General features: G+C 35.8%; 1 protein-coding gene across 3 annotated transcripts in view; it reads left to right on the top strand.

The window, feature by feature from the left end:
- The window catches only part of LOC120353035, a 69,126-nt gene that overhangs the window by 37,429 nt on the left and 18,868 nt on the right, over positions 1 to 12,829 (top strand). For all 3 annotated transcript variants that reach the window (XM_039435472.1, XM_039435471.1, XM_039435473.1), the window contains 3 exons: positions 348 to 782; positions 8,755 to 8,854; positions 10,604 to 10,693. In XM_039435472.1, the coding sequence (XP_039291406.1) occupies positions 348 to 782; positions 8,755 to 8,854; positions 10,604 to 10,693 (625 nt within the window). The remainder of the gene's footprint in view (positions 1 to 347; positions 783 to 8,754; positions 8,855 to 10,603; positions 10,694 to 12,829) is intronic.

The following is a 12,829-nucleotide window of genomic DNA, read 5'->3' as shown; positions in this document are numbered from 1 at the left end:
GTTTAAAGTTTAAATGTTTAAATGTTCAAATGTTTAAATGTTTAAATGTTTAGATGCTTAAAGGCAAGGTTTGGTTAGCGGGGTGATAATCATACTTAAAAAAAAAAAACATTTATGCTCTAGAGTACCTAGTTCCAAAGATTGATGAAGCACCCTACAGATGTTCAATGTTTTTGAACGGGTAGTATTGTAGTCTAGTAGCTCTCCGCCGATAGACAAAGCTATAGGACCCGGACTGTAAGTATAACAATGAAGTGATTTCGCATAATCGGTTTGCATATTTCGGTAGTTTAATAATTCCGTTTGGTCTGTAGCACGTTTTTTAAAAGTAATTCTCATATTTCCAGGACTTTCAGGTTGACCAACAATCTCAACGTGAAAGCATATTGCCGCAACTTTCTGACTGTGCTCCTAATCCGCAATGCAGCTATATCCTACCTGCCAATGGCCTACACTGTCTTCCTTGTAATCACTTCAATACTGGGTGGAAATTACTCTCAATTAGATCACCTACCAGTTATCACATACTTCTTCTATCCACATGGATACATAAGCTGGCAACTTCAGTTTGTGCTCAACATATTCGCAACATATTTCTATGTTATGAACACGGTCTTCGGTTATGTTTTTATATCGAGTAATTTCTTCATACTCCATAATACCTGGTACCAGTTTGGACTTTTCACGGAGTATTTGAGAGAATTGGATAAACTCGATTTGGAAGAGAGACAACTGAGGCGGATGATGAATCGTGTTATAAAGTATCATCAGGTCATATTAAAGTGAGTACAAATACTGTTATATCATAATAATTGTTTAAACTCACATTCTAAAGCGTCTCTCTCTTATTAAGAGTTGCAGCCACCATAATTTATCCTCTCACCCTATATCATAGCCTACTCTATCTACTTACACCTGAATCTAATGGCCGGTTTCCGAGCTCGGGATTTTGCTAAGTTCTAGACTTTAAACAGCTGGAATCAGAAAATTGGCTTTCTGAAACGGGGCATAGTGGTAGTTTTTATTATAATCTTTATTTCCTCATTTCTATAATTCAAATAATTCAAAATAGCTGGAACTTGACACTATTTTCTTTTTATTATATTGTGCGTTCAATTTTCGAGTTTTTCCAAATTTTATTTAAATGTGGACTACGACTACGCCCCGTTTCGAAAAGCCAACTGATAATTTGGCTAATAAGTGTGTGTGTGTGTGTGTGGTGTGTGTGTGTGTGTGTGTGTGTGTGTTGTGTGTGGTGTGTGTGTGTGTGTGTGTGTGGTGTGTGTGTGTGTGTGTGTATGTCTGTGAACACGATAACTCCATTCCTAATTAACCGATTGACTTGAAATTTCAAACTTGAGGTCCTCATACCATGAGGATCCGACAATAAGAAATTCAATAAAATTCAATTCAAGATGGCGGATAATTACTAAAAAACCATGTTTCTCACGTTTTTCTCAAAAACGGCTCCAACGTTTTTCTTCAAATTTATACCATGGATAGCTATTCATAAGCCCTATCATCTGACATGAGTCTCATTTCTGGGAAAATTTCAGGAGCTCCGTAAAATTCTTGAGAAAAATGGCGGATAATGACTAAAAATCCATGTTTTTCACGGTTTTCTCGGAAACAGCTAGCTAACGATTCCCTACAAATTTATACCATGATAGCTATTTATAAGCCCTATAAACTGGCATGTATCTCATTTCTGGGAAAATTTCAGGAGCTCCGTAATATTCTTGAGAAAAATGGCGGATAATGACTGGAAATCCATGTTTTTCACGGTTTTCTCGAAAACGACTCTAACGATTTTCTTCAAATTCATACCATAGATTTTCATAAGCACTATCAACTGGCATGAGTCTCATTTCTGAGAAAATTCCATGAGCTTCGTAATATTCTTGAGAAAAATGGCGGATAATGACTAAAAAACCATGTTTTTCACGGTTTTCTCGAAAACGGCTCTAACGATTTTCTTCAAATTTATACCATGGATAGCTATCCATAAGCCCTATCAAATGACATGAGTTTTTTTCTGGGAGAATTGCTGGAGCACCGTAATATTCTTGAGAAAAATGGCGGATAATTGCTAAAAAAACCCATGTTTTTCACGATTTTCTCAAAAATAACCAGACCGATTTTTTTCAAATTCATACCCTGTATAGTTATTTATCAGCTCTATCAACTGGCATAAGTCTCCTTCCTGGGAAACCAATTTGGGGTCCACCCCATCCTTGGGAAATGGACTTAGTAACCTCCTTCTCGCGCATGAGTTAGGTAGGTAGCGCAGTTCATAAAAAGAACACATAGTCGAGATATTTCATCTGTAGAACAGCTGTTCTGACGACTTTAACAAAATGAAGACTAAAAAAAAATCATCGAATTTCACAATTCACACAAAGAAAAACGTTCCCAATTATAGAATGAAAAATAAAGTTTATCATAAAAAAATGAGATTATCACAGACTATTCCAAGTTGAACCAATTCTCAGGTTGTTAAGATGGAATGAAGAATGAAGGCTTCAACCATTTAAAAGTTTAAATGTTTAAATGTTTAAATGTTTAAATGTTTAAATGTTTAAATGTTTAATGTTTAAATGTTTAAATGTTTAAATGTTTAAATGTTTAAATGTTTAAATGTTTAAATGTTTAAATGTTTAAATGTTTAATGTTTAAATGTTTAAATGTTTAAATGTTTAAATGTTTAAATGTTTAAATGTTTAAATGTTTAAATGTTTAAATGTTTAATGTTTAAATGTTTAAATGTTAAATGTTTAATGTTTAAATGTTTAAATGTTAAAATGGATTAATGTTTAAATGTTTAAATGTTTGAATGTTGAAATGTTTAAATGTTTAAATGTTTAAATGGTTAAACGTTTAAATGTTTAAATGTTTATATGTTGCGCATTTACGGCGAAACGCGGTAATAGATTTTCATGAAATTTGACAGGTATGTTCCTTTTTTTAATTGCGCGTCGACGTATATACAAGGTTTTTGGAAATTTTGCATTTCAATGGTAATATAAAAGGAAAAATGGGCTCCTTCATACGCCAATTTTAGAGTAAAAATCAGACTACAGAATTATTCATCATAAATCAGCTGACAAGTGATTACACAGATGTGTGGAGAATCCAGTCTATTGCTGTATTTCCATAAGGTCTATAGTTTCAATCAGGTACTTGTGGATGAGAATACTGCGTGAGGTCTACTGTTCACAGAACTACTAGTTTCAGAAAGCGACAGTGAATAGTAAAAGTATGTATAGTTAATATCTGTTATAGTACGCTTCCCGTAGATTTGCCTTCGTGACTTTGAAACGGCTTATAGGCAAGGTTTGGTTAGCGGGGTGATAATCATACTTAAAAAAAAAAACATTTATGCTCTAGAGTACCTAGTTCCAAAGATTGATGAAGCACCCTACAGATGTTCAATGTTTTTGAACGGGTAGTATTGTAGTCTAGTAGCTCTCCGCCGATAGACAAAGCTATAGGACCCGGACTGTAAGTATAACAATGAAGTGATTTCGCATAATCGGTTTGCATATTTCGGTAGTTTAATAATTCCGTTGGTCTGTAGCACGTTTTTTAAAAGTAATTCTCATATTTCCAGGACTTTCAGGTTGACCAACAATCTCAACGTGAAAGCATATTGCCGCAACTTTCTGACTGTGCTCCTAATCCGCAATGCAGCTATATCCTACCTGCCAATGGCCTACACTGTCTTCCTTGTAATCACTTCAATACTGGGTGGAAATTACTCTCAATTAGATCACCTACCAGTTATCACATACTTCTTCTATCCACATGGATACATAAGCTGGCAACTTCAGTTTGTGCTCAACATATTCGCAACATATTTCTATGTTATGAACACGGTCTTCGGTTATGTTTTTATATCGAGTAATTTCTTCATACTCCATAATACCTGGTACCAGTTTGGACTTTTCACGGAGTATTTGAGAGAATTGGATAAACTCGATTTGGAAGAGAGACAACTGAGGCGGATGATGAATCGTGTTATAAAGTATCATCAGGTCATATTAAAGTGAGTACAAATACTGTTATATCATAATAATTGTTTAAACTCACATTCTAAAGCGTCTCTCTCTTATTAAGAGTTGCAGCCACCATAATTTATCCTCTCACCCTATATCATAGCCTACTCTATCTACTTACACCTGAATCTAATGGCCGGTTTCCGAGCTCGGGATTTTGCTAAGTTCTAGACTTTAAACAGCTGGAATCAGAAAATTGGCTTTCTGAAACGGGGCATAGTGGTAGTTTTTATTATAATCTTTATTTCCTCATTTCTATAATTCAAATAATTCAAAATAGCTGGAACTTGACTATTTTCTTTTTATTATATTGTGCGTTCAATTTTCGAGTTTTTACAAATTTTATTTAAATGTGGACTACGACTACGCCCCGTTTCGAAAGCCAACTGATAATTTGGCTAATAAGTGTGTGTGTGTGTGTGTGGTGTGTGTGTGTGTGTGTGTGTGTGTGGTGTGTGTGTGTGTTGTGTGTGTGTGTGTGTGTGTGTGTGGTGTGTGTGTGTGTGTGTGTGTGTATGTCTGTGAACACGATAACTCCATTCCTAATTAACCGATTGACTTGAAATTTCAAACTTGAGGTCCTCATACCATGAGGATCCGACAATAAGAAATTCAATAAAATTCAATTCAAGATGGCGGATAATTACTAAAAAACCATGTTTCTCACGTTTTTCTCAAAAACGGCTCCAACGATTTTCTTCAAATTTATACCATGGATATATTCATAAGCCCTATCATCTGACATGAGTCTCATTTCTGGGAAAATTTCAGGAGCTCCGTAAAATTCTTGAGAAAAATGGCGGATAATGACTAAAAATCCATGTTTTTCACGGTTTTCTCGGAAACAGCTAGCTAACGATTCCCTACAAATTTATACCATGATAGCTATTTATAAGCCCTATAAACTGGCATGTATCTCATTTCTGGGAAAACTTCAGGAGCTCCGTAATATTCTTGAGAAAAATGGCGGATAATGACTGGAAATCCATGTTTTTCACGGTTTTCTCGAAAACGACTCTAACGATTTTCTTCAAATTCATACCATAGATTTTCATAAGCACTATCAACTGGCATGAGTCTCATTTCTGAGAAAATTCCATGAGCTTCGTAATATTCTTGAGAAAAATGGCGGATAATGACTAAAAAACCATGTTTTTCACGGTTTTCTCGAAAACGGCTCTAACGATTTTCTTCAAATTTATACCATGGATAGCTATCCATAAGCCCTATCAAATGACATGAGTTTTTTTCTGGGAGAATTGCTGGAGCACCGTAATATTCTTGAGAAAAATGGCGGATAATTGCTAAAAAAACCCATGTTTTTCACGATTTTCTCAAAATAACCAGACCGATTTTTTTCAAATTCATACCCTGTATAGTTATTTATCTTATATCAACGGTTTTGGCAGTTCTGTAATTGGGGAAAGTGTTTCAAGATGAATTTTAGGGAACTGAGCTCGTAGAGGATGAATTTATCTACAATTTGGGATCAATCGTGAGTTTCTATAATGTATCAGACTCGTTTTATGAACTCTTGATCAACATTAAAATCACGAAAAAAAAATTGAAACTGAAATCGCCATTTTTAAAATCTTCTGTAACTTACGAATTGTATTGGAATCGAAAGTATTATTTATTGGAGTGGGTAGAGAGGGACAATTTTCACTTCCTCGCTAGATTTGGAAATCTTATCAGAAGTATTTCACAAGACATGCAGCTTTGAATATAGAAATTGACCATTTTTACTTTCCTTGCCCTATTACCATAGGTAAGGAAAGTATTGCTTTCCAAAGAAAAATAAGATACCTCAATTTCATGTTTTCTGTACGTTTCAAGGTCCCTTGAGTCCAAAAACATGATTTTTGGGTGTTGGTCTGTGTGTGTGTGTGTGGTGTGTGTGGTGTGTGTGTGTGTGTGTGTGTGTGTGTGTGTGTGTGTGTGTGTGTGTGTGTATGTGTGTATGTCTGTGAACACGATAACTCCATTCCTAATTACCGATTGACTTGAAATTTCAAACTTTAGGTCCTTATACCATGAGGATCCGACAATAAGAAATTCAATAAATTTCAATTCAAGATGGCGGAGAAAATGGCGGATAATTACTAAAAAAACATGTTTTCACGTTTTTCTCGAAAACGGCTCTAACGATATTTTTCAAATTTATACCATGGATAGCTATTTATAAGCCCTATCAACTGGCATGGGTCTCATTTCTGGGAAAATTTCAGAAGCTCCGTAATATTCTTGAGAAAAATGGCGGATAATGACTAAAAAGCCATGTTTTTCACGGTTTTCTCGTTAACGGCTCCAACGATTTTCTTCAAATTTATACCATGGGTAGCTATTTATAAGCCCTATCAGCTGGCATGGGTCTCATTTCTGGGAAAATTTCAGGAGCTCCGTAATATTCTTGAGAAAAATGGCGGATAATGACTGGAAATCCATGTTTTTCACGGTTTTCTCGAAAACGGCTCTAACGATTTTCTTCAAATTTATACCATGGATAGCTATCCATAAGCCCTATCAAATGACATGAGTTTTTTTCTGGGAGAATTGCTGGAGCACCGTAATATTCTTGAGAAAAATGGCGGATAATTGCTAAAAAAAAACCATGTTTTTCACGATTTTCTCAAAAATAACCAGATCGATTTTTTTCAAATTCATACCCTGTATAGTTATTTATCAGCTCTATCAACTGGCATAAGTCTCCTTCCTGGGAAACCAATTTGGGGTCCACCCCATCCTTGGGAAATGGACTTAGTAACCTCCTTCTCGCGCATGAGTTAGGTAGGTAGCGCAGTTCATAAAAAGAACACATAGTCGAGATATTTCATCTGTAGAACAGCTGTTCTGACGACTTTAACAAAATGAAGACTAAAAAAAAATCATCGAATTTCACAATTCACACAAAGAAAAAGTACTCTTATATATACACATATACAGAAGTCTGATCATAGTTTCAAATATGAGCAAGGAAAGTTGTGTGAGTGTACCAGATTTTTTGTATATTGGAATAGGGGCTTAAGTACACTCAACAATAAATTTTCCATTTCTCAACCGAATTTGACTTATGACGCATGATTTTGGACCGCCTTGACGAGCCGAGAAGAATAAAGTGTAGTACGATGAAATCTGAGCATTGTGTCAAGAGTTATAAGTGTTAGAAATATTGATCCTTGAGGTGTCCTTAAGCGCGCCTCTAAACGAGGAAATGCTGAAATGAAGTGCTTCTAACGGGTGATTCTCATAGAACTTATGTCATAGTGCGAAATATCAATGTGAGGACAATGTAGTTGGTGATGATGATTGAAGCTGAAAATAAGGTGTTTTTCACAATACAAGGAGCATTTGTTGTCAGGTGTAACTCGATATCTATATGAGATAGAGCGCTCTACCTGATCTCAGATTGTAGAGCACAAAAAGAAATTTTTCTGTCCGACTACGAGATTTGGCAGAAATAGTTGAAAGCTGGAAAATGAGCCGAAAATACGAGGTTTTTGGGCCATCTCATTTATATAGCACAAGGAAATTTTGCATGAAGAAAATTGGTTCTGGACTTCTCCTATGTACCCAAATAATATATTGAAAAATCAGAACTACAATATAAATTGCAAGCACACCCCCTTTTTTATGTCTATATTGACTGGACTATAAATGAAAAATAAAAATTAATCCTTTAAAACTGAAACAATGGAAGGAACATTATAATAATCTTTTGACAGAGCAACGTACTGAATATCTAGAGAAAGGGATAGGTGTGGGGAAAATAGTTATAAGAGAAGCAGAGCCAATTAAGTTAGAAGAAATAAGAACAGCACTGCTCAAAATGAAGAATAATAAAGCCCCAGGACCAGGTGATTTGCCTATCGAGCTAATTAAAAAACGCCACCATGAAAGTGCTGGAGCTGCTGTGTGAAATGTTTAACAGGTGTTTGAAAGGAGATCAGATTCCTAAAGACTGGAAGATTCCATATATCGAGGTGTAACATCATCCATTGGGAAGCTTTATGGAAGAGTTTTGAAAAATGAAATAGAACTGGGAATTAGCAGAGTGGATTCAGACCAGGCCGTTCCTGTGTCGACAATTTATTCACCCTGAGACATGTAATAGAAAAGCGACTAGCAAGAGGTTTGGAATTGCATGCTACTTCTATAGATCTGTGTAAAGCATTCGATTCAGTTACATTACAGAAATTATGGCTCACAATGAAGGAAGCAGGCATTAATGATGTATTTATAAATGCGGTGAAAGCATACAAGGGAAATCAAGCTGTAATTGGGGACAAAGCCTCTGAAGCCTTTTCTCAAACTAAAGGGGTTGAACAGTGTTCCTGCCTCTCTCCTACCCTATTCAGAATATATATGTGCACTGCTCTAAATGAATGGACACAAAAATGCAGCCCAATGGGAATTCAGCTGAAGGACTCTAAGGATGGATGTTGTCATTTCAACTAATCGCATAAGGAGTCAAACGCGGATTTGCAAAAACGGAAACTTACCTTCATATTGATATGTCAGTGTAGTCAATGAGAGAAAAGAAGAATGCTCTTTCCTCCGTGGCATAAGTCACCAATGTTAATATCAGTCGTTTTCCTGTAGCTGCCCTCTAATGTGAATGAAGGTATTTGTATCTGTAAGTATGGAATTGCCTCATATACCCTCGATTTTCTCTAATATCATTTCATTATGTTTCTTCTAGAATACATGCAAGCTATGGTCAACTATGTAGGATGCCCATACTGATTTTCAATTTCAGTATGACATTTCAAATATGTACATACATCTACAGTATCATTGAGGTGAGTAGAGAAAACCTACTTCTTTTAAGTTCAAATTAATATACTTTACCATTACGAGTATATCACTAGTTTGATGAGTTGAAGTAATAAAAAATTCCCTCATACATCCAAAGAGATTTGTTTTTATACGTACTGTGATTTGGTATCAAGATTTCGACAATTGACAATCATTAAATAATTATAATCATTGAAAGCAATACTTATTCACCAGTATTATTCAGAGAATTATGAATATAAAGAAAAATAAAAATCTCAGTACCCTTTTAAAATATTTCAATATATTTTCGTGATAAAATATTTCTAAAAGGGTACTGAGATTTTTATTTTTCTTTATATTTATATTACAAGTAGCCCTATACAGGAAAGAGATAAATAAGACAGAGAATTATGTTTTGTGAATTTTTTATTGTTTAATAGCAGGAAACCCGTGCTCCGCAAGGGTCTATCTTAAAGCTTGAAAATCTGAAAACTTGACCTAATGAGATCTTGAAGAATGAAAAATAGGTCTATAACCATCCTCGGTCAATTAAGAATCTTTATGCAAAATTTCAAGGTAAACAGTCCAGTAGTTCAGATTCAGACGTGATGATGCGTCAAACATAATGTTCCTAACCCGTATGTGTATGAGCCAGTTATCACCTTTATCATATTATAAATTTATATCGGGGCACCTAACTGCACAGCTCGGTGCCCCTAGGTTTTTTATCATAGGCCTTCCATGTTCCAAATTTCGTGAAAATCGTTAGAGCCGTTTTCGAGATCCGTTGAACATAAATAACCAGATATAAAAATATACAGAAATCGCTCGCTTAGGCCATTCCACACGCCAGCCACGTGGACGCACGCCACGCCGGCCACGCTAGCCACATGCCAATTCACACCGCCACGACTGTTGCGATGCTATACCGGCCACGTTTCCCGTCAGTATGCAGGAAGATGTCAACTCCGACGGTCCCGTGGTGTGAATCTGGATTTTCTTGTGGCTCACCTTGGTTTGATGACTCCAGCAGCATCAGTAGTAATGATAATGAGCTGGTTTTATTGTATTCGGTGACAGCACGGGACCAGTGGGTACATCCAATCAATAAAAAAAGGAAGACCTATGGCGAATTCCATCATTTAATGCGCTACCTTGAGGCTGACAATGATAGTATACGTTCTATACAATAGTATACGTCTAGTATACGTTCTGCGCATGCTCGGACCAAAACGTGGCCGGACACGTTTGAAAAGATCGCTCAGAGAGCGAACGGTAGCCACGCGTGGCTAGTATAGCAAGCGTTGCCGCGTGGCCGTGGCTGCTATGTGAATTGCTTCATTTGATTAGCTGGGAAGCGATGTTTTGAAAAGTAGCTAGCGTGCGTCCAGCCACGCACGCCACGTGCTGTGTGGAATGACCTTTAATATAATAGGATAATATAGAGTGACTTGGCTGGCTCAGGTCTAGTGTTTTCAGGTCGCAACTGATCAATTTCAGGACCTCTGACATAACCTAACGACTGCTTTTTAGGCAGCCGGGATCAACGGCATAACGTATGCATCCGAAACACCGATGGTCAACTATGTGAAACGCCCATACTGAACTCCAATACATTTTAGTATGACATTTGAAATATGAACATACATGTACAGAGTAGATACTATGTATCTTGGTCATTTTCTTTATTATATTGAGTGTAGAAGAAAGAATATTGTATTGTTTGTTGTAATCTGTGATAATGATTTGAATTTCTCTTGTTGTTATTGCAGTTAAGAAAGGCCAGATTCTTAATCCAGTTGATATTTGCTCTAATGCTGCTATATGGTTTTTCAAGTTATGGACAGAAAGTTGTGGACGTGGTGAGTAGTTAAACCATCATAGCAAGCAGGATTTTTGCCTCTACATTGTTACAGTCGCATGTACAGCATTTATTCATAATTCCTGTCAATTCTAGATGTTGTTACTAGTATTGAATAATTATTCTGATCGAAACCCCATCACATTCATCGTGTATTTTAGAAGAATTTTCCGTATGTGTGTGTGTGTGTGTGTGTGTGTGTGTGTGTGTGTGTGTGTGTGTGTGTGTGTGTGTGTGTGTGTGTGTGTGTGTGTGTGTGTGTGTGTGTGTGTGTGTGTATGTGTGTGTGTGTGTGTGTAACGGAATGACTTGAAATTTGGAACTTGAGGTCCTTACAATATAAGGATCCGATACGAACAATTTCGATCAAATGCAATTCAAGAAGGCGGCTAAAATGGCAAAAATGTTGTCAAAAACAGGGTTTTCCGCGATTTTATCGAAAACGGCTCCAACGATTTTGATCAAATTTATACCTCGAATTTATACCTTTGAATCAATATTCAAACAAGTGCAAATTCCAAGTCTAAAAGACTGATCATGGAAATCTCTATCATTAATGTCCAGTAACATTTTCACCTTAAATTGAAGATAAGCTCGAAATTCGAGAGAATATGATTATTAAATTACAAACTGTTGGCAACTGTTGAATCTATTTTATATACAGGGTGATTCATAATTATGGCAGAATAATTTGATAGGTGATAGTAGAGGTGAAGATAAGAGAAAAAGTTCTCATAAACATATACCCATGAACGCTTCATTAGCGAGCTATACAGAGTGAAAGATTTTGCCCGGAATTCAGTTCCTCTGGTGAAATACAACGATGCTGAATTGTTTGGGCTCTAGTTTTTGAAAAACTTATGCTGGATTCATATGGAAAAATATCTGAAAAATTGAATAAAACTAGTCTGGAAGCTGTAGTGTGAGTAGTTTTTGAGAAAAAAGTTGAAATATGCAAAAAATCCAAGTAGAAAAACACAGACTTCTACGTTTGATGCCCAATAACTTTCTTTAATGATCAGTAAACAAATAATTTTTCGCAATACAAATTGTAGAGAATTTAATTCTGAAAAGAATGATGTAAGCTGTGTAAACTATTTCGAATAAAAGTTAGATAAAATGTATTCCTATGTAGTACATTACACCACAAAAATTTGCTGTTTTATGAGGAGAGAACTAATAACTCATAAGTTGTAGCTGATTGCAAATAAAATATTCGGTTTTCTATGAAAAGTTTTTTTTTTATATGAAAGTAGCATATCTAAATGACATTAAACTTATACCAAAAGACTAGTAGATTATGCCATTGAGCCTGGGAGAAAGCTCGAATAGAAGTAGATGATCTCCTATGATTCCTGCCCAAATGTTTACTGAAAACTGATGTTGTGGAGGATTAGGATTGATGGCATGAGGATTTTCAGCTGCCCAAATATGTTAGTTGTGGACGTTAACGATAGCTGTTCTTGTAAAGTGTGCCTCGTCGGTAAATAAAACGGTTGTTAAAAAGTTTGGGTAAACAAGTTTTACTAAAAACCATCGGCAAATACCAGCACGGGGAATACAGTCTCGTGGCAATAGAGTATGAACTTTCTGGAGGTGGTATGGATGTGATTGTTGCTCTTCTAGTATCCTCCAAATAATAGATTGATTGACATTAAACTGAACCGACAATTCTCTCGTGTTCTTCTCGGGATGTTCATAAATTTCATAAAGAACTTGTTCTTCTAACTCAACAGTCTTAGTAGATAGGGGTCTGCCTGCATAAATGTGCTCTTTGGGTATCAAAGAATCTATTTCAGACAGACGTTTATGAATAGTGGCAAAAAACCTTGAACTTGGACATACTCGGTTAGGAAAGTTCTCTTGATACAAACGTCTTGCTTCAGTATTATTACAGTAGTCCCATTCCATACATTAAATGCATGTCGGAGTATGAATAATGTCTAAAATTACCTGCCATTTTTTAAAAAGTAAACACTTAACACAAAAGCAAAGTTAAATGGTTACAAATAACTGGTTAATAGATTAGACAAAAAATCTGGTGTGGTACACTCACACAACTTTTCTTGCTCATATTTGAAACTATGATCAGACTTCTGTATATGTGCATATATAATTATTTCAAAGTACTTTTTCT

This window comes from Nilaparvata lugens, chromosome 9, assembly GCF_014356525.2.
Source record: "Nilaparvata lugens isolate BPH chromosome 9, ASM1435652v1, whole genome shotgun sequence".
NCBI lineage: Eukaryota > Metazoa > Arthropoda > Insecta > Hemiptera > Delphacidae > Nilaparvata > Nilaparvata lugens.
The sequence above is the reverse complement of the archived record's forward strand: the minus strand, read 5'-3'. Positions and strand labels throughout refer to the sequence as shown.